The following is a 27,660-nucleotide window of genomic DNA, read 5'->3' on the forward strand; positions in this document are numbered from 1 at the left end:
ATACCATGTGTAAGTCCCTTTTCCTCTCCCTATACTGCTCCACCAGTCTCCTCACAAGATGGATGGCTTCTGTAGTTGAGCGTCCCGGCATGAATCCGAACTGATTCTCTGAAATAGACACGCCTTTCCTCACCCTCATCTCCACCACTCTTTCCCACACTTTCATAGTATGGCTTAGTAGCTTGATACCTCTATAGTTGTTGCAACTCTGGATATCTCCCTTGTTCTTGTATAGAGGGACCATTACACTCGACCTCCATTCTTCAGGCATCATTGCCGTCTTAAAGATGACATTAAACAACCTAGTCAGCCACTCCAAACCTGTCGGGCCCGCACTCTTCCAAAATTCCCCAGGAATCTCGTCAGGTCCGGTCGCTCTTCCCCTGCGCATCCTACGAACAGCACCCTTAACCTCCTCAACCTTAATACTCCTGCAATACCCAAAATCTTGACGCCTTCCAGTATGTTCTAGATCTCCCAACACAATGTCTCTGTCCCCTTCTTCATTTAAGAGTTTGGAGAAGTATGACTGCCATCTCCGTCTAATGAGAGTCTCCTCTACCAATACTTTGCCATGCTCGTCCTTGATGCACTTCACTTGAACCACATCACGTGCCTTTCTCTCCCTCGCCTTGGCTAGCTTGAACAATTTTTGATCCCCTCCTTTCTCTTCTAGTTCAGCATAAAGGCGTTCAAAAGCTGCCGTTTTTGCCGTCGAAACCGCCAACTTCGCCTCCTTCCTCGCCATCTTATAAAGTTCCCTATTCGTCCACTGCTCCACCTCATCCTTGCTTTCTATCAACTTCGCATACGCCACCTTCTTTGCTTCCACCTTCCCTTGAACTTCTCCATTCCACCACCAGTCCCCTCGATGCTGGCCACGACTACCTGTCGAGACCCCCAACACTTCCCTTGCTACCGCCCTAATGCAACTAGCCGTCCTATCCCACATACTTGTCGCATCCCCACTGCTATCCCAGGCGCCCATAACCTTCAATTTCTCTCCCATCTCCACGGCACTAGTCGTGGTCAAACTCCCCCATCTGATCCTAGGTCGGTCATCCACGACCCTCTTCTTCCTCGGCATCTTGATCCCTAGATCCATCACCAAGAGCTTATGTCGGGTTGTAAGATAGTCGCTCGGAATGACCTTACAGTCTTTGCACAGACCTTTATCGTCCTTCCTAAGGAGTAAAAAGTCAATTTGGGTCTTAGCCACTGAACTACGGAAGGTTACCAAGTGCTCCTCCTTCTTTGGGAAACTCGAATTGGCTATCACCAACCCGAAAGCTCTTGCAAAATCCAAAAGTGAGACTCCTCCTCCATTCCTGTCCCCGAAGACAAAGCCTCCATGCACATCATCATAACCTCCCGAAATAGGCCCGATGTGCCCATTGAAATCACCTCCCACGAATAACTTCTCAGTAGGCGGTATGCCTCCCACTAATTCGTCCAAATCCTCCCAAAAGCGCCTCTTCTCCTCCTCGCCTAGGCCCGCTTGCGGCGCATAAGCACTAATAATGTTCAAAGTGAGTCCTTCAACGACCACTTTAATCGACATCATCCTATCAGTGGCTCTCCTAACCTCTACCACCTGGTCTCTTAAATCACTATCTACTAAAATGCCCACCCCATTTCTATACTTCGACCTACCAGAGAACCACAGCTTATACCCGTCTACCTCTTTAGCTTTAGGACCTACCCATTTAGTCTCTTGGACACAAGCTATATTAATCTTCCTCTTCTTAAGAATCTTAACTAGCTCTATGGACTTTCCCGTTAACGTCCCAATGTTCCAAGACCCTACTCTCAACCTAGAGACTCCTTTAACCCACTTACCCCTCCTAACCCTCGCCCCCGTCCCCGAACGAGAACATGACCCTAGTCTACCATCACTAACCAAAGCCACGAAAATAAGTATGAACTAATAAATTATTCAAAGGTCTAAAGTCAGCAAAATATAACTACAAGTGTATAGACAAATAGTGAATATGGCAACCGGAGGTACCAACTCCAGTTGAACTAAACCTGATTGTCGCCGGAAAACACTGTTCACGGTCGAGTACTGTTCACTGCCGGAAAAATGTTCACAAATACCTGAAAGGGAGAAGAGAATAGGAGGGAAAAAGAAGAAAAGAAAAATAAAAGAAAAAGGGAAAAGGAGAGAGAAAGAGGGGGCTGGCCGGAAAAAGTCGCCGGAAAAAGTCGCCGGCGATGGCGCAGCGGCGTACTGGCAGCGCCAGGAGCAGATTAGAAAAGGAAAAAAAAGGAGAAGAGAAGAAGAAGAAAAGGAAAGAGAGAAGAAAAGTAAATCTAGCCGGAAAAGTGGCCGGCGTTACCTGGTCGCCGGCGTCACCTGAACAGTGGTGACGTATGGTCGCCGGACGGAGTGGTGGGTGGGCAGATCTGGGAGAGAGCAGAGGAGAGAGAAAGTGCAGAGGAGAGAGAAAGAGCTGTTGGGCGCATACGTAGTATTTAATCGAAGTGCCCATATTAGTTCTTTTGATTTTCTAAATATGCTCTCTGTTCTCGGATTAGTTGCACTATGTTCTGTGATTAACACCTAAAGTTATGTAAATGAACAATTTCTTGTTTCAAAAAAAAAAAAAGAAAAAAAAAAAAAGAACAATTTCTCTTTCGATGATCTGACAGGGGTGGTTCCTTAGCAATCATATTTAGATACATAAAATCTCATTTTTTAAGTCAACCAGACGGTATTGTTCTTTGAAGCATATCTTTAGCTTCCGGAGTCGTGTAAACCCAAAAATCCAACTTTTCTTTTGCTTGGAGAGTGCTAAGTGTGCAATTGATGAAAGAAGACTATAAGGGCTTGTGTTTGTATGTGGACTCTTTCCGTGCCTAATGCATCTATGCTTTACATACTCAGGCCTTGTGGCAGCTCCTCTGGTCGAATCCTACGGTGCCTACTAACTTTGGTAAATCACCAACTGATATCTTTGCTATGAAGAAGCATCCATTAGAGTTCCTTCAGCATAGGGTTTGTGTTGTAGCGTCTGAACTCCTATCACAGGTAAATACAGAGTCCGTCTCCTTCAAACACGATTTTTGCAATATTTTGTCTTGTACTTGAATTAGTTTATAATTGAAGTATGAGATATAAAGATTATATCGAATCAATGTTCTAACATAGCGTTATTGTAGTTACAAGATTGGAACAACAGACGGCAATTTACACCTCCTAGTGAGTTTCATGCTGATGGTGTAAATGAGTATTTCATATCTCAGGTAATAGCTATGTCATTGCAACTTATGTTTCTTTTGGTTTGGGTTTTGTTTCATAAATTTGTATCGGTAATTGGAAGTCTCTTCCAGGCAATGATGGAGAATACTAGAGCCAATGATATACTAAAACAAGCTCCATTCCTGGTGCCATTTACTAGCCGAGCTAAAATATTTACTGTGAGTGATTAAATCTGCACAACTTTTCTTTGAATTTCTCTTTTTTAGTCTTGGCATCTAACTTTTTCGCTTGCCCTTTTACTCCTTCCCCTCTTTTCTTTCGGGACTTAATATCCATTATGAAAATGAGCGGCTCCGTTTGCCGTTTACATATTTGTCTCTTTCGTTTATAGCATGTTATTCTGCTACCACTAACCAACAGTTCTTAAATCATCTGGCAGTCACAGCTAGCTGCAGCAAGAGAAAGGAATGGGAGCTCTGGTCTTTTTGCTAGGCATAGATTCAGAATTAGAAGAGACCAAATTCTGGAAGATGCTTTTAACCAATTGAATGCATTGTCGGAGGAGGATCTCCGTGGATTGGTGATACATTTCTCTCTGTGTGATTATGTTTGTTTTCTATTTGATTATATACTTGCGTGTATGTGTACAAGTATGCGTGTGTGCGGACACTTCTCTCAGAAGAGAAATAATTTCTATTCCTATGGTTAACTTTGTATATCCAGATACGTGTGACTTTTGTCAACGAGCTTGGAGTTGAGGAAGCTGGTATAGATGGTGGTGGGATATTCAAGGATTTCATGGAGAACATTACTCGAGCAGCTTTTGATGTACAATATGGATTATTTAAGGTACTAATTTCACCAATGTTGTTACGTATTAGTGCTTGGACCACTTGCCCCCTAACTAGTTGTGGTTCCAGTTATTTTTATTTCCTGGTACTGTGTAGTTTGAGGTATTCACTCTTGCAGCACAGGACCCCATTGCTTTGTGTCCTAGGTTTATGAATCTAGCAGTTGATGACGTACATCTGGATATGCCTGGAACTTTAGAAGGAAATAGAGTTCTTTTTAGCAGATGAGAAACGGAACATATAACATTAGGTGATTTCTTTTTATCTGTCCACAGAGTTACCTGGTACCTTTTGCTGGTGGGAGGTGGTAGGTATCCCGTGGAATTAGTTGAGGTGCGCGCAAGATGACCTGGACACTACGGTTATCCAAAAAAAAAAAAAAGAAAAAAAAAGAAAAAAAAAAAAGAGAGTAACGAAACACATTAGATGTAATAGGAAGAGCTTCAATATCTAGTGCTAAAGATTCCTCGATGTATAACAAAGGGCTTATGATCTATGTTACATGGCGTTGGGTATAATGATGTACTTAATAGGAGTATATGTAAGCAATGGGTATGTCAACTCTTTGGCAAGTAGGACTCGCATTAAGTACCCATACCCATACCCATGTGACTTCATTTAAGTAAAAAGTACCCATGTTATACCTTCAATCCAGGTACATCACGGCAATTGAAGGGTTTGTAACATAGCCTCCAATTGGCGGCAAAAGTTAGATGGAACTCACTGGAACTTCTTAGCTGATCAATTTGGTGAGGCCATTAGTGGCATCTAATGGGGCTTCCGATTTGAGACGAGGCTGGTTAAAATTTCAGAAAAGAAAATGAAGAGTTGAGAAAGATCTCTAAACAGTTTTCACAATAACCTAAGGTTTTTCTAAATTGGAACTAAGGCCTAAGTTAAATGATGTCAAGCGCAATTGCGTAAAAAACTGGACTCTAATGGTTAGGTTCTCAACAATAAATGGATCTGATTATCTGATAGAAACAAAGATACGTACTATTTATGGAGTTGTGGTCCGTGAGACTACCAGTTGCTTATTTAAACATATTGGAAAGTATAAACAGTAAGAGAGATACAATGACTACAGTAGAGATTGTTCAAGTAACTTTCTAGCCGCGTGTAAATTGCAGAAGTCTCAGAAGCTTTGAACCTAAAAACTTTAAAGTATTCTTTACTTCTTGATCATAATTCATAACTGACTTCCCCTTCTTTGCAGATGCTTCCTGCTTCACCTAACATTTGAATTGTTGAAAAACCTATGGATATTCAAATTACATAATGCTGCCTGCTTTCTGTAGGAGTTCTATTAAAGGAAGATGACATGCTTCTCGTACTAAGTAAACCACATTCAAGGCAAAAACTACAAATTACTCCCTCCATCACAATTTATTTGAAGGTGTTTGACAGGGCACAAAGTTTAAGATATTAAGGAAGACTTTCAAAACTTGTGGTCTAAAATAACTTAAAGATATTTGTGTGGCTGTAAATCATCTCATTAAGGGTAAACAACAACAACCCAGTGAAATCGCACAACGTGGGGTCTGGGGAGGGTAGAGTGTACGCAGACCTTACTCCTACCAAGGTAGGACGGTTGTTTCCGAAAGACCCTCGGCTCAATAGAAAGCATAAAAAAAGGTCAGATAAGGCCAATAAATTCAATGCAATATGGAAATGAAAATAACGAAAGCGACTAAGCCATGATGAAGTAGTTTGCAAAGGGGCAGTAGCTATCACAGATAAAACAAGATAATCAAAGTACAGGAAATAACAGATAGTAGCAGAAAATAACAGATAGTAGCAGAAAACAAAGCACAAGGACTTATATCGCGATAATGCGACTGTTAATATGAAAGGATAAACGATACTATCTACTAGCCTTCTACCCTAATCTGAGTCCTCCATACCCTCCTTTCTAAGGTCGTGTCCTCAGTAAGCTGTAACTGAGCCATGTCCTGTCTAATCACCTCTCCTCAATACTTCTTCGGCCTACCTCTACCTCTTCTGAAGCCATCCATGGCCAACCTCTCATACCTCCGCATTGGGATATTTGTGTCTCTCATCTTCACATGTCCAAACCATCTCAGTCTCGCTTCCCGCATCTTGTCTTCCACAGAGGCCACTCCCACCTTGTCCCGGATAGCCTCATTCCTAATCCTGTTACTCCTGGTGTGCCCACACATCCATCTCAACATTCTCATCTCGGTAACTTTCATCTTTTGAACGTGAGAGATCTTAACTGGCCAACACTCCGCCCCATACAACATAGTCAGTCTAACCACCACTTTGTAGAACTTGCCTTTAAGTTGTGGTGGCACCTTCTTATCACATAGCACTCCGGAAGTGAGCCTCTATTTCATCCACCCTGCCCCAATACGATGTGTGACATAATCGTCAATCTCCCCACTGCCTTGTATAATAGACCCATGATACTTGAAACTACTTTTCTTCTGGATGACCTGGGTACCAAGCCTCACTTCCACGCTAGCCTCTTGAGGTGCTTCACTGAACTTGCACTCCAAGTACTCTGTCTTGGTCCTACTCAACTTGAACCCTTTAGACTCCAGAGTCTTTCTCCAACCCTCAAGCTTAGCGTTAACTCCGCTACGAGTCTCGTCGATCAGGACTATGTCATCCGCCAAAAGCATACACCATGGCACCTCACCTTGAATTTGCCACGTCAATTCATCCATCACCAAGGCAAATAAAAACGGACTAAGAGCTGATCCTTGATGCAACCCCATCACAATTGGGAAGTGCTCTGAGTCTCCTCCTAATGTCCTTACCTTGGTCTTGGCTCCCTCATACATGTCCCTGATCACCCTAATGTACGCCACAGGTACACCTTTAGCCTCAAAGCATCTCCATAGGATCTCCCTTGGAACTTTGTCGTAAGCCTTGTCTAAGTCGATGAATACCACGTGTAAGTCCCTCTTCCTCTCCCTATACTGCTCCACCAGTCTCCTTACAAGATGGATGGCTTCTGTAGTTGAGCGTCCCGACATGAATCCGAACTGGTTCTCTGAAATAGATACGCCTCTCCTCACCCTCATCTCCACCACCCTTTCATAGTATGGCTTAGCAGCTTGATACCTCTATAGTTGTTGCAACTCTGGATATCGCCCTTGTTCTTGTATAGAGGGATCATTACACTCGACCTCCATTCTTCGGGCATCATTGCTGTCTTAAAGATGACATTAAACAACCTAGTCAGCCACTCCAAACCTTGCGAGCCCGTAATCTTCCAAAATTCCCCAGGAATCTCGTCAGGTCCGGTCGCTCTTCCCTTGCGCATCCTACGAACACCACCCTTAACCTCCTCAACCTTAATACTCCTGCAATACCCAAAATCGCGACGCCTCCCTGTATGTTCTAAATCTCCCAACACAATGTCCCTGTCCCCTTCTTCATTCAAGAGTTTGTGGAAGTGTGACTGCCATCTCCGTCTAATGTGAGCCTTCTTTACCAATACTTTGCCATGCTCGTCCTTGATGCACTTCACTTGATGCACATCACGTGCCCTCCTCTCTCTCGCCTTGGCTAGCCTGAACAATTTCTTATCCCCGCTTTTTTCCTCTAGTTCAGCATAAAGGCGTTCAAAAGCTGCCGTTTTTGCCATCAAAACCGCCAACTTCGCCTCCTTCCTCGCCATCTTATAAAGTTCCCTATTCGTCCACTTCTCCACCTCATCCTTGCTTTCTATCAACTTCGATACGCCACCTTCTTTGCTTCTACCTTCCTTTGCACTTCTCCATTCCACCACCAATCCCCTCGATGCCTACCACGACTACCTGTCGAGACCCTTAGCACTTCCCTAGCTACTACCCTAATGCAACTAGCCGTCCTATCCCACATACTGGTCGCATCCCCACTACTATCCCAGGCCCCCACAACCTTCAATTTCTCTCCCATCTCCAGGGCACTAGTCATGGTCAAACTCCCCCATTAAGGGTAAAATAGGTATTTTAAAATTAAGTAGTTATTAAATTATAGAAAGGTGTCTACTTTTGGGACTGACTAAAAAGAAAAGAGTTTCACAAAAATTTGATCTGGTCTATCTTCCATTCCTCGCTTGTGGTTGGTTTGATTTTTGAAAGATGAACATTTATTTGAAGGTTTCGGTGATTGAATACCTTTTTAATAGGCAATTAGTGATCATAAGTTCAATTACTTCTTTTTCTTTTATTTCTCAAAAAGAATTAGTAATTAAACGTAAATTCCTAACTCTTATTAGGTTATCGCTTTAATCCATGTTATATGAAGGACAACTTTCCGTATATTTACTGTGAAGAATCTCTCTTCCTGCCACCCCCCCCCCCCCCCCCCCCCCTCCTCTCTCTCTCTCTCTCTCCCCGAACTTCCTTATGTTATTCCTCTTTTTCTTTTGGCCCTTTTTTTTTTTGCTAAATATAAGAAATTGAAAAAGATGAAAGTATTTCCAACTAGAAAGTTTTGTACCCTAAAAAGAGAGGGGGACAGGGGAACAATGTTGTCAAAGGCGTGCGAGGTGCAAAACATGGTAAGCGCTTCGCGTCGCTTAGCGGACGCTTCAATGTCGTCATCAAGGCCCATACTTTTCCTTGTCGATAAGTGTAATCCAGAAGAGGCAAGACGAAAGAATTGATATTTCAATTTATCGTATTTCTTTTCCAATTTCTTTGTTCATATATTTGTTATTCATATTTATAATTGTTAGTTTTGGACTACACATACATATTTGTATTTTTTCTCCATTTGCGCCTTTCTTTCTTAAAGCCCACACTTTATTTGCGCTTACATCCCAACAAACCTTAGAGTTCGCCTTTGATAACGTTGATGGGGGAAGAGAGATAGAGACTTGGTGGCGGAGTTTGTTATGTAGCCTGATTGGATGCTAGACAAATTTGGCTCTGGCCTGACTTTGTTAATTGCAATGCTAAAGTGTTTATTACTCTCAGAAAAGGAAAAAAAAAAAAATGGGAGCCCATTTACTTTGGTAATTTGGTTCCTATTCTTTTCTCTTTTCTTGTGTTAGTGGTAAAAAGTTTCGCTGCCGAGATTTTGTGTTTTGCTAAGGCCATAAGTGTTTATTGTTATCATTTCAACCAATCAGTCTTTTGCTTGGCTGTTCGACTTGTACGAAAGGACAGCATGTGATTTTGTTCTAAATTAATTGGCGTTGTATGGTTAACTTCTAGAGGGTTATTGAGATACAATTTGTGTATGAGTCGCCAACTTCTGCCTGCTACATAAATTTGTATTGCAGATGTATTTCACCAATGATATGTAATACCTCCTAGAATAGTCAGTTGGAACCATTTTACGTGGTTTTGATTATTTTATATATTTTTTCTTATTTTATAGAAAAGTTTATCGAGCCCTATCATAGTCAGATTCATTTGGATTTTCCCGTCCAACCCAATCTCAGAACTTAGAATGATTATAATAGGGAGGGGCAGTTTTGCCCATTCTCTATCTTCTCACGAGTAGGACATCAATTTGTTTTTGAATTTAAGGGAATATTCATTCGTTTATGATCTATCCAACACTAGCTGTTATAGTAGCCCACCCGTTTTACCTGTTGTTGGTGGTCAATTGTTGCTCCTTCTCTCGATATTGCAATCCCTGTTGAGTTAGGAAGGAATGTGTAATGATTCAGAAAATCGGGCATCGGCCATCTTAGATCTGATAGGAGCAGGAGTAGGCAACGTAAGGCCTCCTCGAATCTTCCTCGAGTTGACGTCACTGAGACATTTACCACTATGATCCTCTCTTTTTAATCATCCGTAGAGCTAAAGTAAGTCTTTAAGACATTCTCATTCTGTTGGAGTAATCAGATCAATCTTAGGGCATTCAGCTCGTTGAAGACTCTAGAGAAATTCCTTCTCGTTAGCTCCAATTCCCATCTTTTTAAAACATTTCTTTTACCTAACGTGGATAGCTGGGTGGTAAAATCTCTTGGGCTCACTATCTGAAATAGAAAAGGAAGGGCAGAAGAGATCACTGTAAAATTTGTGATGACAATCTGTGGCGGAGCCAGAAATTTCATTAAGGGGGTTCAAAATATGTAGAAGTAAACACACGAAGACGCCAAGGGGATTTAACATCTACTATATATATAAAAATAATAATTTTACCCCTGTATATACAATGTAATTTTATGCCGAAGGGGGTTCGGATGCTTCCACCTAGCTCCGCCCCTGGTGTCAATAAATGTTTGATTTGCACTCATGTTATTGTTTTGTTCAATAACTTCCACTTATCTTGCCTCTCCTTGTGTATTTAGGAAACTGCGGATCACCTACTCTATCCAAATCCTGGATCTGGGTTGATTCATGATCAACACCTCCAGTATTTTCATTTTCTGGGGACAATTCTTGCTAAGGTATTGACACGTGTAATTCTTGTTCAACATATGACCTCTGAAGATTGGTGATTGGCTCATCTTGTCACATCCTGTTGTATATTCTTTCTAAACTAGACCAAACACGTGTTATTATCATCTCGAAATAGCTCTTTTATCAAGTTATTATCATCTTGAGATAAATATGCATTTCATTAGTTAAAGCTTCTGTTTTTGGACTGGAAACCAGTTGTGCGATTTAACAGCTCAACAGGAGGAAAAAAAAAGCAGCAGTAGTTGTGTGATTTATCTGGGAAGCTGTTTCTGTGTGAAAACCTTTTCTTTGATAGTGGAAGGGGAAATTTTCTGCTTTGTCAGAACTTATTTCGAATTTAAAGATTGTTGACGATTGTATATAATAGTGCAGTTCTTCATTTAACATCATTAAACAAAGTTCAGCTCAACTTCCAGAACCAAAAATGGAAGGGAAATTGTAACGTGTGCCTAATGGATCTGCTTCAGCTCTGCATTATCTTTTACAACATGAAGTTAAATGGACAATTGTACGTGTTTACGACTGTTGAACCACTAGAAAACACTGACTAGATAATCTTATGAGAAATATTAATGCACCTTATCAAGAGAGAGAAATTTAGATGCAATAATTTTTTAATTCTTTGTTAGCAGCGCATATATCCCATTATTTGAGCTTATGGGTCTTTAGCTAGGACATTTTTTCGCTGAATCTGCTCCTTTCAAGGTATTTCCATTTTGTGCCTTAAATATTCTATCTTGCCAGTAAATGCTTTGTCTTCTTTTCCTTTCGTGATGTTGTAGGCAATGTTTGAAGGCATCCTCGTTGATATTCCATTTGCGACATTCTTTTTGAGCAAGTTGAAGCAAAAGTAAGCTAATAGGAAAAATCTTCTGCGATTTAATTTATTCTGTAGTTGTCTAGATATACCATTTTTATATTTTTGATGGCTTACAAAATTGTGCAAATTTTCTAGAAGAATTGATGCACAAAACCTTCTTAGAAAGATACAGAAAAGTCAAAAAGGAAGTATATAATGAAACCTTATTCTTAAAAGAGAGCATTTGCTTTCTCCAAAAAGTAATTTATTTCATGCAATAGATCATGCAGCTGACACAAAGTAATGTGTACATATTCTTTGTGGATCCAGAAGTTTTTTCTTGAAATATACCATGCAATCATGGTTCTTCATGTAATGAACCATATTCTTTCTTGATAACAGTGAAGATAGTTCCATAGATGAAATTCAGGAGTTGGTCTCTTATTAATCATTGTTATGGTGTAACAATTCCTGACTGCAGTCTTAATTCAAAAATCGGTGATGAAGCACCCAGAAGAAAATTATGATCTTCACTGTTTCACTTTGCTTGGCCTAATATCCATTTTGTCAGGACAAAAAAAAAAAAAAAGAAATTAACTGTTTTCTTAGATGGGACAAAATGTACAATCTTACTAAGATATGTTAATGTTTTGTTTTAAACAATATTATTTTGATTCTGAAGTGATGTTTTTCCTACTCTCTTCCGATCTTCCTAGAGTTATTTAGAAATAAATATGTTATAGTTAAATACAATAACTCAGCACACTTAGTTTCTCTAAATTGCCATGCTATTCAAGTGAGATTGACTATTTTAACGGAGATAATATGTAGAAACTTTGTTTTATCAATGTTATATTACTGCTTTTGTTTATTGAACACTTTACAATCTTTGGTTGTTGCAAAGTAGTAATTAGCTAAATGAAAGCAATCACAAATAGTATTATTAGCTAAAAGAAAGCAATCACAAAATAGTATTATTAGCTACTCCCTCCGGATCAAAAAGAGTGTCCACTTAGCCATTTGCACACCCCTTAAGAAAATACTGACTCCTAGAAAAAAAAATGTAATTTGACTAAACTGGCCCTAATTAAATAGGTATTGAGATTTGATCACATAGCACTTTATAGGGGCAAATCTGAAAAAATAAGGTTAATTCTTTCTTGATTTGATAAGTGGACACTTTTTTTGATCCGGAGGGAGTAAAAGAAAGCAATCGCTATATTGAGGATGTAAAAGCAACCGAATCTTATATTATGTAAGGCAATAACGCATTTTCTGGTTAGGAGTAACATGCAATATGCACATGCATATTACTAGACAATAGACACATATTGAACAATATTTTAGCTGAAATTCTGTAGACTGTGGTTGGAAGGGTAAGGAATTAAAAAATTGATATATTGAGCTAATTGAATAGAGATCTTTATGTCAACTTGGAATGCCATCTTTTCCAGAGCCTTCTCATGTCCAACATTTCTACACTTCTACCTTGTCAGTCATTTCTTCAATAGCTCATTATGACATGCATATTTTGCCTCACTTGATTCATTCGCGTAACTTTGCTTCTCAGGTATAACTATTTGAATGATCTTCCTTCCTTGGATCCAGAATTATATCGCCATCTCATCTTCCTGAAGGTGATGTTTCTCAATATCCTGTATACCGCTTTATCATATTTGAGTACAAGTGTTGGTTCTTATATTTATGTTTGATGCATTCTACACGGTAAAGATGTTTAAATTTTTTTTGCTTGTACTCCATGGACAACTAGCATTACAACTTCTGATTTTGTGAGACGACATTTCTTTCTATGAAGTTCCTTTTTAATTTAATTTCCCTTTCCCCCATTTTTCTTTCTTCCTTCTGTTCTAGTTTTGTTATACTATGCATCTTGGACGACCGATGAGTATTTTGTTTCAAAGCAAATGTTTGCGAAGGAGGTTGTAATTGGAGTGATGGTTTCCCAGTAAGCTCATGGTGAAAATCGATTTTTCTATAGTTAAAATGGAGTGTTTCAGGCTCATTTCCATCTTTTGTTTATACTTTTAAAGTACATGCACCTTTTCCTTGAATTGGTAAATTAGGGTTATGAAGGAATCTTTTTATAAGATCTTACCATGTCTAAGAACTGCAAAAAGAAATCCTACCATGTCTAAGAGTGGTGTTGAGGTGTTTTTTTTTTTTTTTTGGTCCTTGGTCCTTCCTTTCTTTCTGTTTTTTTGGTTTGGTCAACTTTTATGGTCTTTAGCCCCCTGGCTAAGCCTCAATAGTTAGAAAATAGAGGATAGAAATAATTCATTCTAGTCTTAATCACACGAGTATTGTAGGTCAGAATGTAAGTTTGGATCCATAACTAAAAGCAAAGGCCATAAACAAATCGTCTGTAAGAATTTTGGAAGTTAACAGCAACAGGCATTATGTATCAATGCCAAACTAGATGGGGTCTAGCAGAATCCTCAATATCCATTTCGCCCCAGGTGGACCCATTTCAATCCAATATCCATAATTTGTCTTTCAAGCAGTGTTGTTAAGCGCGCTTAAGCCTTGAAGCGAGGCTCAAAACATGTTGAGCGCTTCGCCTTGCTTTATGTGCGCTTCAGTGTCGTCATCAAGGCTGCAAGACGTACTTTTCCTTGCCATTGAGCCTCTCTTGAAGAGGTGACACTAGATGATTGATATTTCACTTTATCGTGATGTTTTTACAATTTCTTTGTCCATATATTTGTTATTCATGCTTACTATTATAAGTCTTGGACTAAACATACATATATTTGTAATTTTGCACCATTGCGCTTTTTTTCACTAAAGCCCGTACTTTATTTGCGCTTAAAACCCCAGCTAACCTTAGAGCTTTTTTGCGCTTTTCTCTTTTGATAACACTGCTTTCAAGACAAACTAGGGGTTCACTAACGCTAAAGAATATTCTTTTTTCATTCAAAAAGGAGAACTATACCTCTTTTTTTTTTTTTTTTTTTTGAGAAGGTAACATAGAACTATGTTATTTTATCTGTGTCACTTGCTAAGGCATAATACCAAACTGACATATCTTTCCTATTGTAATGTTCTGAGGATGTGAGGGATGGGAGATAGGAATATGCTCCTCCTTTCTTTTACTTCTGTAGTTCTGTTAGTCTTTGGTCTCTTATAAAGGGTGAAAATCCCAGGCCCTGCAAAATTATAGGCGAGCCTTATGGACAATTTTAAAAGAAATATGGTGGGGGCAGGCGTGCTGGTTTTGACCGAGTGCTATTGACATGGTGTCTTCCTCATCTCTTGATAATTTTATCTTCTACCTATTACTTATTTTATTAGCTCATTCTTTGTTTTCTTTTTGACTTCTGAAATTTCAGCATTACGAAGGTGATGTTTCGGATCTTGAGTTGTACTTTGTCATTGTCAATAATGAATATGGGGAGCAAACTGAAGAAGAGCTGCTTCCTCGTGGGAAAAGCATACGTGTGACTAATGAGAATGTCATCACCTTTATTCATCTTGTTGCCAACCATCGTTTAAACTTTCAGGTTATTTACCTTTCACTTTTTTCTTTTCCAAACTACTGCTCCTTGCAATATCACAATGTTTCTGTCAAGATCTTTTTATCCTTGGAGAGATGTATCCATTTCAGAGGTGCTGCTTACTCTATATAATTGTTATGATGTAGATCCGTCAACAAAGTTCTCATTTTCTGAGGGGCTTCCAACAGCTAATACAAAGGGAGTGGATTGACATGTTTAATGAACATGAACTTCAGGTGCTAGCATTTATACCTCTGTTACACATTTTAACATATTTTCACATCAGAAACAATGTTGGTGTTCCTATTTTTACTCCCTCCGTCCCATTTTATGTGACGTTTGACTGGGAACAGAATTTAAGGAAGAAAGGAAAACTTTTAAAACTTGTGATAAGTGGCTATAAAATCATGTCATTAAGGGTAAATAGGAAGTTCAAAGTTAAATTGTTTCCAAATATATAAAAGTATCGTTCCTCTTTAGACAAACTAAAAGAAATGTGTTTCACATAAAATGGGACTGAGGGAGTATCAATTTTTTTTTTTTCCTGAGAAGGTAACATATTTGTGTGTATATATATATGAGGGAAAATGACACTTTTGTTAATGCTATATTGTGATTTTGGTCCTTGTGTTATTCAACTTACCACTATTAACCTTCAATTTTATTATGTGAGCGTGTTTGGTCCTTCAACTAACAAACCCTGGAAAATTTAACGGAAAGTTTACTCTACTTGGGGGCAATTCTGGTGTTAAATTTAGTTGATGAAGAAGAAAAGCTATGGCAATATCAAAAATAGCTCTAGCATGATTCGTTGTAATCAGCTCATGCTATTAGACAAAGGAATGTAGCAGAAAGTTCTTTTCTGTCAGGCAAAAAGAGCCACATAACAATGATCTAACCCTTGTCGGTTGCTTGTTGAAGTGAGGTAAGTTTTCCTACATTATCGTCACACAAACCCCATCTAATCAGCCAATGGGACCTAGTCAACAAATGTTCAGAGGATTGCAAAGGTTCAAGAAGAGTCCATAGCAAACGCAACGAAGATTACTGAATTGAAAGCTACAGAGTTGGATGAGAAGATAAAGAACAAATATGGACAGTGGTAAAAAACTGATTTCAAAGGCGAATTTCAAACATAGAAAAATTAAGATGATTTTAAAAGGGTCTTAAATATGCATTCGTGGAGCACAATTCTTGTTTGATAAAGTTATAGAGTCATTAGTGGGTGGCTTATATTTGGGATTGGGGATTGCTTTTGTTTGTGTAATTCCTTTGTTACAACTTGAAAAAGAGAAAAAAACGCTTCTCAAGAAAGCTCAAGGAAGGAAAAGGTATGCAGAGAAAGAAAATACTGCTCCAAGATTGCATGATTGAATATTGGCAAAAGATTCATCTTAAGAAGAAAACAATTGTTCAGCTTGCTTCTCAACACACAACCAAAAAATTTAATACCTAAATTGCCCTTGATGGAGTTAAATTTCTGTTACTTTTTTTTTTTTTTTTGGGTTCTGTTAGTTGAAGGACCAAAAACACTCGCCTAATAAAATTGAAGGTCAATAGTGGTGAGTTGGATAATTCAAGGACTAAAATCACAATATAGCATTAACACGGGGACTAAAAGTGTTATTCTCCCTATATATGAAGACTACACAAAACTGTGTAGTCCCCCTAATTACAGATTACAAAAGTGTAAGCATCTGATCCTGTGTCATCTCACAAAGATTTTAATACATCAGAGATTCATTCATTCATTATCTTCTAAACCTATTCCTTTACACCAAAAGTAGAACAACCCTAAACACTTCATTTTGATCTTTTGGAAATGGTTATAAGCAGTGTTGTCAAAAGCGCGCTTAAGCCCTAAAGCGAGGCTCAAATCATGTTGAGCGCTTCGCCTCGCTTTATGTGCGCTAGGCTCTAAGACATACTTTTCCTTGCCAATTAGCCTCTCTTGAAGAGATGACACCAGATAATTGATATTTCACTCTATTGTTATGTTTTTACAATTTGTTTGTCCATATATTTGTTATCCATGCTTATTATTATTAGTCTTGGGCTAAACATATATTATTATTATTATTATTATTATTATTATTATTATTATTATTATTATTATTATTATTATTATTTTGCACCATTGCACCTTTTTTCATTAAAGCCCACACTTTCTTTGCGCTTTGCGCTTAAAGCCCCAGCTGACTGTAGAGCTTTCTTGCGCTTTTTGCTTTTGATAACACTGGTTATAAGAAGGAAATAAGCTAAATGACAGGCTAGCCTAATATCCTGAGGCAGGCTATACCTTGGCAACACTTGCAATTCAGGAAAGTTGCCTGTCCCTCCCTTGCATCTCAACTGCCTATATACATCTTAACAAAGTAAACGGATCCACTACCCTTATTTGACTGAGGCATGATAGACTACTCTGGATGAAGCAACTTGTAAGGCACTTTATATGTAGTAAATTATTGCCGTTAGCTCAGCCATTTACACAGAGCTAGTAAATGCCTAGATCTGTTTGCTGAGAATAAATGATTAAAATGAAAAATCCTGAGCAATTCTGAACGAACAAGATTAGAAAAGAAGGATTTGCATGATGTCTGAATGATCTAAATTTCAATCACCAACAAATTGAGAACTAGCTGTTCATGTGCTGCCTCAAGAAGATGAAAACAACAACAACAACAACATACCCAGTGTAATCCCACAAGTGAGGTCTGGGGACGGTGGAGTGTACACAGACCTTGCCCCTATCTTGGCAGATAGAGAGGCTGTTTCTGATAGACCCTCGACCCACGCAAAGCAGAAACACAGCAATTATAAAACATACGCGGTAACACAATAGGATAGTAAGAAAACTGAAGCAGTAGAGACAACAAGTAGTTATAGACTACTAAGCATAAGCAATATAAGAATACTAAAATAATAAAATGACGAAAATAGTACTAATCCTACTGGTACGGGAAGGCAAAATGTGTATCTACTCACTACTAGCCTTCTACCCTAATCCTCGACCTCCACACCCTCTTTTTTAGGGTCATGTCCTCGGTAAGCTCTTATCGAAGACTTGTCATGTCTTGCCGAATCACCTCTCCCCAATATTTCTTCGGCCTACCTCTACCTCTCCTCCAACCTCCCATCACCAGCCTCTCACTGGCGCATCGGTGTGTCTTCTCTAGACATGGCTGAACCATTTCAGCCTCGCCTCCCGCATCGGAGGATACTCCAAGCTTGTCCCGAGTATCTTCGTTTCTGACCATATCTCTCCTAGTAAGCCCACACATCTATCTCAATATCCTCATTTCCGCAACTTTCATCTTCTGGACATGAGAGTTCTTAACTGGCCAACACTCCGCCCCATATAACAGCGCTGGTCTAACCACTACTCTGTAGAACTTACCCTTAAGAAAATGAAAATGAAAATGAGAATTGCGGAGATGAAAGTGATAGAAGTCTGGACAAGATAAAATTACTTGCTCGAAAGATAACATTCTGGAAAATTATCCAATGGGCGAGGATCGTTTTGTCATCTTCTGGTCTATATGTCTTATAACTGTTATGTTCTTAATTAGTAAGATGTCTAGTTTTCTGTGTATCACTTTTTGGCCCTGTTTTCAGCTTCTTATTTCTGGATCACTTGATGGCATTGACATTGATGACCTTCGAGCTCATACCAATTATACAGGAGGTTACCATAAGGTAACTGCTTTTGCAATTTTTTTCACTTTCTTCCGTCTCTTCTGTAAAGGGTTCTCTTGACAGTGGTTTCCCATTTGCTTGAATTGGACATGTCTGCAGCGGGTTGTATCCCTCATTTTCGTCAGGGAAAGGCATCGTGTTCCTACAAGATAAATTATATTGTGTGTTTCTCTAAAACTAATGGCAGAAGTATATACCTTTAAGCTCATTTGTTTATTCCTTAATTAAAAAAATAAGTTCTATTAGAATGCATAAAAGGTTTGGAGAAGAGCATGGTCTGCATCATCAGGTTAGAAATAAATTGGTAATATTTGTCTTAAATCAAACATGATCTGGTGACTTCTGTTAAGGAGAACCTTAAACACTTACTTTCGGGTGGTTCTTTTGCTGGCATATTCGTTATTTTCTTTATTATATTATGCATGGCGACACAAAGTTGATGTTTCTTTCGCACAGTTCTCTGTGCTGAAAGAAGTATATTCCCAACATTCTATCATGGGTGCTACTGGAAAAAAATACCTGTCTGATAGATATTCCTCTGTTTTTCGAAAGATAATTGGTAGCCACACCAAAAATAAATATCACCTCCAAGATTTCTCTGAACCAAAACACTGTTGGTCTTGCGTGGGGCCACACCCTGAAAATTCTGCACTTAGGAGCTGTTTGGTTCACGGACAAATTATGTAGGAATTGTTATGTAGCGGATAATACTTGGGTTGATACGCAATGAGTAATAATACCTTGATTGTTATGACTGTGATAACAAAGTCAAGACTTATCATAATCCTAATGTTGCTAATACATATATCCCTTATTTCATCTTCAATATTAGTTATTATTATGAGTTTTATAGCTGAAACTATAAGCTGTATTTGGAAGGGAAATAATGCAGAGTTTTATAATAGAAATCAACGTAATATTGATAATGTAAAGTTCTATGCTGGGTTTATTTGTCCTTGTACATCAAACAGCATGAATCCACAATTTTTTCATTTTTACAATCTGCAGTTTGGCCCTCGCTCTTTTTTATTTTTTTTATTTTTTTTTAATTGGTATCCTTGCTCTTTCTTTTCCCTTTCTTCACACGCTTTTCTTCCCATCTGCCTAAGCCTTGGTGAGCAAAGTTATCCGGTAAATGTGCTGGTCGGACCCGGTGGAATAGTCAAGATACACGCGAGCTGGTCCGGATCCCACCGTTATAAAAACACGTTTTTCTTTGACAAAAAAACTCTATTCAGAAATAAGGTTTCATAACCAGTAAAAATGTTTAGTCAGTTTTAATCTGTGAATTTCATCCATATGAAAGCTTCTCAAAGAAGGTTTTATAGCTAGACTGCTTCCTACCGGGAAAAACAAAAGCAAGGACTATTTCTTTCAAAGTAAAACTCGAACCAACTTGAAATACTCACAAATCTATTTGCAAAATAAAATTTCAAAAGCAACATAAAACCAATTCTCCCCAAACCATTCCATAAATGAAACGTTTTCCAATCCTAATGCAACCAAAGGCATAGGTTTTTTCAAACTCACTGGATAAGTCAAATCATGAGGTCTATAACCTTACACAGCATAGAGGACAAGAAAACTGTGTGCCATCTATTGGTATTCTGAAAGAGAACAATCTTGAACATTCTACTGTAGCACTAGCAATGAAGCCCCCCTATAGAATCTTGCCATTATTGCCATGAGTCATGGGCAAAATCAATAAATGTTGGTCAGAACTTAGAAACCCACCAATTTAAGATGGAGTGCCAAAAATCTCCCCAAACAGTCCATATATTCGTTTGTGATAGATCGCTTGCAAAAGAGTAATGTAGAAAACTAATGCGTATTGTTGTCTTCCTATACATGATGAAATGTTAAAGCTTATGGATTTATAGGGTCTTCTCGGCTATAGCAAGTTATTAAGCCGCTCATGTACCTTAGATAAAAGCCAGACTCTAATTATCAAGAAGCTGAGCATTAAGTACCAGTCGTTTAGGTTAATGAGCTACATTGTTGTTTCATCAAATAAATGCTTTCAGATTTTGTTTTTAATTTGAACACGTCCTTTTGCTGTGCATGACTAATTGAAGTACTACTCACAGGAACACTATGTTATCGATATGTTTTGGGAGGTTGTGAAAAGCTCTTCTTTGGAAAATCAGAGAAAATTTCTGAAGTAAGTTTTACCCTTCTCATATGTTCCTTTCATTCTTGTTCAGTAATAGGAAACTGCTAGATACTGCTAAAGCTAATCTGGTTTAAATGGTGCATAGGATGTAATTGAAGTAACTTGATCTTAAGATGCAATAGGATGCCTGAGACTTTGTGCTTCTTTGCTGCCATCTTTAAACATGATGTTCTGATAAATTATGCGTACACTCCTTGGTGAACATGAACTTGGGAAGTGATTTGGTATTTCTTTTTTCCTCTGAATAAAGTGCTTCCATTTTGCTTCATCTGAAGGATTCAGACTTTAAGGTCTGATTTTTTTTTTTTTTAAATTGCTGTGTTTTGGTACTTCTTTGATACGTTTGGTTTTGTGTTTAAGTTTTCAATCAATGAATGTTTGAGAGAAAAGGACAAAAATGGTCCCTTAACTATGATAGTAGGTTCAAAATAGTCCCTTAACTATGCACTTAACGGTTTTAGTCCTTTAAGTTTGTTACAAGTTAACAAAAATGGTCCCTTAACTATGAGAGTAGGTTCAAAATAGTCCCTTAACTATGCACTTAACGGTTTTGGTCCTTTAAGTTTGCCATAAGTTGACAAATGGTCCCTTAACTATGAGGGTTGGTTAAAAATAGTCCCTTAAGTATGCACTTAACGGTTTGATAATGTCAGAAAATGATGTCTCGAAACACAAAGACCAACGGACTCTATCGATTAAAACTGAGGGAATCCATCGACTAAATAAAATACACTAGACTTTAGAAATAAATTAGAAATAGAAGAAACTAAAAAAGTTGTCACTACCAAAAACAAGCGAAAAAAATGATGGACGGAAACCGATGGATAAAATCGAGGGACACTATTTTTTTTTTTTTTTTTTTATTGTTTTTTACGAAAACCAACGGAAGTCCATCGGTTATTTTTGAGGAAAAATGTGCAGAAGTCCATCCTATAACCGACTAACGTCCGTCGGTTTTGTCCCGAGTTATTTGACCGATCTAGAGTTCTCACTAATTTTTCCCTTTTTTTCATAGTTCTCGTCAAATCTAACAAACAGAGTTCGATGAATATTTTGTCGAGACTAAAACTGTCAACTTATGGCAAACTTAAAGGACCAAAACCGTTAAGTGCATAGTTAAGGGACTATTTTGAACCTACTCTCATAGTTAAGGGACCGTTTTTGTTAACTTGTAACAAACTTAAAGGACTAAAACCGTTAAGTGCATAGTTAAGGGACTATTTTGAACCTACTATCATAGTTAAGGGACCATTTTTGTCCTTTTCTCAATGTTTAACTGAGGAATCTGAGTTTGTTTAATTTCTCTGAGATCAGCCACTGTATAGCCATTGTTGTTAACTTGGGAAGACGTCCTTAATTTATATAGCTAAACATGCTAGCGGGAAAGGGATGGAAGGGGAAATCTGGGGTTTTTTGGTCTTCTGATTTTTCGCCTTTTATAATGTTCTCCCTGATTTTCTTGTTTTGTTTTTGTCCTAAGTAAACTGTCCGCAGTGTAAATATTTTTCGTGTTTCAATATGCAATGTAATAGTTAGTCGCATGTACTAAAGTTCGATGTAGTTAGGTTTTGAGGAAAAGTGTTTCGTGGGAAAAGCTGATTAAGTTGTGTCAGCAGTGATGAGCTTAATCCAGTTGGTCCTGAAAAAGTATTAGGAAATATGTCTACAGTGTCTACAAAATGCTGGAAAATTAACAAGAAATAAACTTACACTCATTGAACCAAAAGTCAAAACTAAGTACAAATCTTTAAGTGATTACTGCTTGGGGTTTCACATTGGAGCTATGTATAGAGATTCATGTGGATTTCTAAGGAACCTTTTTCTTTTTGCTAACTCATTGGATCAAGTCTGTGGAAACTATTAATGCTTCAGCACTGAAGATACGGACTGTTTCTTGGACACTAAATTATGCCTGCGACCAAGTAGGTTTTGTTCAAAAGAAAAAAAGAAGACGGTTATTGATACAAAAGATCTGGCATATGGCAGAATCCTAAGCAATCTCACAGTAAAAGAAAGAAGTGATGGACACCATTATGTCTTCTTCTACAGATTCCCTTTGTTTCTCATCATATCTTATGAATGTTTTTTTTTTCTGAATAGCATTCCAAGGATTAAACAACTGTTGTTACTGATTATTTGGTGGTAGGTCTGGCATTATATAACCTTTTTTTGTGCTTTTTTTTTTGATTTTTTTTTCCATGGATTTATTAGATGTATTATTTTGGGCATAAATGAAGTGTCTGCTTAACTGATCTTTAGTGCATTTAACCAGCTTGTGTCCTCTTTAGTTCAAAACTACAGTTTTCCACTTAAATGTGTTGATCCTACTTCCTGGTTTACACATCTCCTGGAGAGCAAAAGCGAATATGTACGGAGATTACTTATAAATATGTATGTTGTAGCTGGTCTTTGCACCCTTTATGGTAAAAATAGGTATTCATATCATATTAGATATGACACTCAATATGGAAGGTTAATGGACAGCTTATACATGAAATGAATATTACTTGTTGTAGATACTTGTGCAACATTTTTGCATTGATCTGCTCTTATGCAGCCATGCTAATTTTCAGTAGGCAATGACTTCCAAATCAGCTAGAATGAATACTGTTCCCAAGTTTTATTCGTGTTGATTCTAATGTTCACTAGGAATTAAATCAACATCGTCACTTCTTTTTTCGGTGCCAGGTTTGTGACTGGGTGTTCACGAGGACCCTTGCTCGGATTTAAATATTTGGAGCCTTTGTTCTGCATACAGAGGTTAGGCTAGCTCTTTATATGATGTCTTTGTTCAAGCATTTACTTAATTCAATTTCCAATGTATTTTTTTTGTTTTTTTGTTTTTGCCTTCCAATTAGAGCGGGTGGGAATGCTTCTGATGAAGCTCTTGATCGTCTGCCGACATCAGCTACTTGCATGAATCTTTTAAAATTTCCGCCATACAGAAGGTTTGCCCTGTTCCGCTGATATCTATTGTTGTTACAACTATGCGATATAATGTTAAACCTTCAAAAGCAAAAGAAATAAGTATGCAAATGGAGTGGTATCAATTTTCAAATGAGTAGTTTCCTTTATATGGTGCTTCTAAATTAGTTTACATCCTTGGTTGTCCTTTATGACTATAAAAGACTAACTCTCATTTCTTCTATGATACAGCAAAGAGCAGATGGAGCAGAAATTGTTATACGCCATAAATGCTGATGCTGGTTTTGATTTAAGCTGATGGAATTATCTGTGCACGCTATTTCTGAGTATCCTGTTTCTACCTGAAGCAGCTTCAGTTCTTCATTGTCATAAAGGCAAAAAATCGAATGGTACGATTTGTGCACCACCATGGCCGCCTACTGGAAAGGAACTGCTAATTGTTAAACAGTCAATATATAGTCAAGAAGCATGTGTAAATAAGAATCCATTACCTGCCCCTTGGCTAGATGTGCATACATACCCCAGGTGCAATGTATATCATCCTCTGGGAAGTGAATGGCATGCATGCTAGGCATTTCAAGCTCATTGAATACCGAGGCTGTAATTAAATGTTAGTTTGAAACCCGGGGAAGCTTATATGTTAGGATGATCATAGTTTCCGGAAGTTTTGTTGTCAATCATTTGTATCCATTGTACAAGTTTATGCATCTCATTTTAACACGAGGTGTCAACTGCAGCTAGATGTAATGTCCTTGAACGGATAGCTTGTACAGTAATATATTCTTCACTGATTATATGTTGTACCTTGTTGGTACACTGCAAGGCTTCGTTTGCTTCCACTTAATGTAATGTTTGGTTGGGATTTGAGGAGATTTAGTCTCCACATAAAAATCAGCGTTAATTAATACAACGTTTGGTTTATTCTCTTTTTTTTCCTCATAAATTGTATCTGCTTAAGTTATGTGGGAATTTATGTTTTAGTTCATGTGAGAGAACGTGGAATAAGACTGGGGGTATTAGCAGAACATAGATTAAAATGCTAAAATGGCCGACCCATCCTTATAATTTTAAGTAAGTATTTCAAATTTTATATTGTATAATAAAATGTTATATCAAATGAAACATTCAACAAAAAAACCTTGCATTGCTGGGTTCAGCTCCCCTCCGGTGTAACTTATAAGTTTCCTCCGGTTCCTCCGCTGATGCACTGGATTTACTACATGTGTCCCACTAAAATAAGTGGATCAGATTTGTCTGGTTAAAGTATACTTTGACCATGGTCTTTATTTCCACTTTTCTCCTGTTTATCTTTCGTTCTCTCTTCTTCCGTGACTGAGTGAATTTCGTTTAAACCTCAACTCTGTAAATAAGGGTTCAAATTCATTCAAACACCATAATGGATATAAGCCAAGTAACCTATTTTTCTTTAGAATTTACCATAATTTTAAGTACGGAAAAGGGCATTTTGGCGCTCTAGAATGTCCCTGCCGTCAACCTATTAGGTCTATATTGCCCTTATTTTTAACGGCAGGAGCATTTTTGGCCCAATTGATGGACGGAAGGCAATATTGTACCAATCCCATAGTTTAGGGGCATTTTAAGCCCTTTTCCGAAAAATAATTAAAATTTTTATTTATTACGTGACACATTTTAATTGGTTAGTTTTAAAATTAACCTAAACTAATTATATCACAACACAAAATTCGGATCCACCTAACCCGCCCCGACTTAAAATGGTGACTGTAACAACATCTATCCCCACTAGTGGGCTACCATGAATCTCCACTGTCCTTTCCTCTATTGAAATAGCCCAAAACTTCCATTGAAACTACTACCGTAACAACGCTCATCCAAACGGCCCATCGAGCCACCATTAAACAGCCAATATTCTTGACAATGTTACGGTGATGGTTTTAATTACCCTTAATTTTACTTGAAACCCAATAACTATATAAGGGAAATTAATGGGATAGTTCATGTGGTAAAATTGATTACCCTTAATTTCACTTGAAACCCAATACTATATAAGGGAAATTAATGGGAATGTTCATGTGGCAGAAATGATTATCCGGAAATATTCATTTTAAAAAATATTACACTTCATAACTGCATGAGATAATCATCCATGCAGTTCAATTAATAATCCGTTCTTTTAACAGGTTAGATTATTTGTCTACATAGAACCATTAGACAAAAATATTGGCTAGTTAATGGTGGCTCGATGGGCCGTTTGGATGAGCGGTGTTACTTTTTTTTTTTTTTTTTAATTCATAACCACCCAAGCTGGTGGTACTTTATTAATAAAAATCAATCTGTACAATAAAAAAAAAAAAAGAACAAAATAAAGAAAAGACAGAAAGTGAAATGTATGCTAAGGTTACACAAAATCCTAATAACACTATAAAAGAATAACTACTTTCCAAGGGCTTGACTTGTATCCCTTTTTCACACCTTCAAGTCTCACAGGTGGAATGGATCAAAGTCTCTTGAAGAATTCTTCAAGCATTCTTGATTACGATAATCTTCTCATGCAGTGTTTGTTAGGATCTGCAATCACCTAGCATATATATGAAAAAAAACCAGATCATATGAACCACTGATAATACTACTTCATGCTGAATATGAAGCAGTGCACTTGTAATACAGGTTCAGATCATGTGCATCCTCAATAAGCATTCCTCTATCCTTGTATTTACTGCTGTACTCAGTAACAAACCATATGAACTTCCCACCAAACATAGCAGTGCCTTCAGCAGATTGAACAATCAAGTTAATACCACACACTGAAAGCAAAGCTATGTTTAGTTTTATCCCCCAGCACTTTATGTATTATCCTGTTTGCCTTGCCTGTGAACTGAATTTGAAGTTAAGAGTTAGATCCTTTTCCATATTAATTAGCCTTCTTCCCGATGATGGAACTTCATGAAAGTGATGAAATTGCATTGTACCCGCAAAATAAAAAACCAGGTTAGTGAAATAATCAGCCATGCAGTTCCCTTCTCTCAGAACATGGATCACTTGTATCTGTCTGCCTTGTCTTAATTTTTGGATCCTCTTTACCAGCAGTGAAATACTCTATGGAACCTCCTATATACCACCTAGATCTTCTACATTGTCAATGAGTCTGTTTATACTATCAATGGCAAACAAAGATGATCAATACAATATTTCACCCCTTCCTTAATTGCCACAACTTCAGCAATAAGATTAGTAGTATCAGATAGTCTCCTTCCCCCGCATACATGAGATCACCACTATGATTTCTTATGCAAAAAGCTGCTGAACTTGGCCCAGGATTTCCCCTTGAAGCACCATCAGCGTTGCATTTGAAACTTCCTAATTCTGGTGGCTTCCATACTACTTGTTTACATGATATTGGCAGGCTGAACTTCTCCAGATGTTGAACAATGAAAGGCCAGCTTCTTGGTAAATTCTGCATCCATGGAAACTTTTGTTGTGCAAACAAATACATATTCTTGTTAATCTCATAGAGCAGCTTATTGACTGAACTGATCCTCCATGTATCCATGTGTTTCTACTTTTCCAAATTTGCCATAAAATCAGAGCTGGGGAAGCCTGATAAAGAGGTTTCAGCCTGGCAATCACTGATGTATTCCACCATTTCAAAACTGTTTGCTTAGCCTGAACAAATGGACCTGATATTCCTGCAGCACAAAAATACCTCCATATTTTCCGTGCAAAAGAACCAGTTAAGAAAAGATTAACTGTTTCAGGCTGTGTCTGACAGCACCAACATCTTGATGATATTGAAATGTGCATCCTTTGAAGCACCTCATCAATAGGCAATTTATAGAACCAGATTGTCCACAAAAGCAGTGATATTTTAAAAGGCAGTCCTTTGATCCAAAACTTTGCACAAGATGGTGAAACTTGATCTCTTTGTCTGATATATCCGCATGCACGCATCCACCTTGGTTTATCTCTCTCTTGAGTTCTCACCAATTCCGCTAGATTACTTATGATGATCTCAACAATGTCATTGGGCAATATCTCCTGCATTCTTGTTATATTCCAATAATCACCTTCCATTAACTCTTCCAATTCTTCTACTATTCCATCTTTTTGAAAGTTGGAAGGAAGTTTATCCTGTAGTGCTCCGATCTT

At 38.0% G+C, this 27,660-nt stretch overlaps 1 protein-coding gene across 9 annotated transcripts in view; it reads left to right on the forward strand.

Annotated features, from left to right (window-relative positions):
* The window catches only part of LOC132626692 (E3 ubiquitin-protein ligase UPL6), a 58,455-nt gene extending 34,126 nt beyond the window's left edge, over positions 1–24,329 (forward strand). For 4 of the 9 annotated variants that reach the window (XM_060341637.1, XM_060341638.1, XM_060341642.1 and 1 more), the window contains 15 exons: positions 2,888–3,031; positions 3,163–3,246; positions 3,334–3,420; positions 3,642–3,782; positions 3,926–4,051; positions 10,316–10,414; positions 11,210–11,277; positions 12,797–12,863; positions 14,577–14,747; positions 14,888–14,977; positions 18,357–18,437; positions 20,525–20,598; positions 23,299–23,370; positions 23,469–23,558; positions 23,767–24,329. In XM_060341637.1, the coding sequence (XP_060197620.1) occupies positions 2,888–3,031; positions 3,163–3,246; positions 3,334–3,420; positions 3,642–3,782; positions 3,926–4,051; positions 10,316–10,414; positions 11,210–11,277; positions 12,797–12,863; positions 14,577–14,747; positions 14,888–14,977; positions 18,357–18,437; positions 20,525–20,598; positions 23,299–23,370; positions 23,469–23,558; positions 23,767–23,833 (1,461 nt within the window). In that variant the 3' untranslated portion in view covers positions 23,834–24,329. Of the gene's footprint in view, positions 1–2,887; positions 3,032–3,162; positions 3,247–3,333; positions 3,421–3,641; positions 3,783–3,925; positions 4,052–10,315; positions 10,415–11,209; positions 11,278–12,796; positions 12,864–14,390; positions 14,484–14,576; positions 14,748–14,887; positions 14,978–18,356; positions 18,438–20,524; positions 20,599–20,695; positions 20,835–23,298; positions 23,371–23,468; positions 23,559–23,766 lie in introns of those variants that run through there. The other 5 variants (XR_009577582.1, XR_009577583.1, XM_060341639.1 and 2 more) reach the window with 5 other exon arrangements.
* Positions 24,330–27,660: the final 3,331 nt, after the last annotated feature.

This window comes from Lycium barbarum, chromosome 2 (assembly GCF_019175385.1).
Source record: "Lycium barbarum isolate Lr01 chromosome 2, ASM1917538v2, whole genome shotgun sequence".
In the NCBI taxonomy this organism is placed as follows: Eukaryota; Viridiplantae; Streptophyta; class Magnoliopsida; order Solanales; family Solanaceae; genus Lycium; species Lycium barbarum.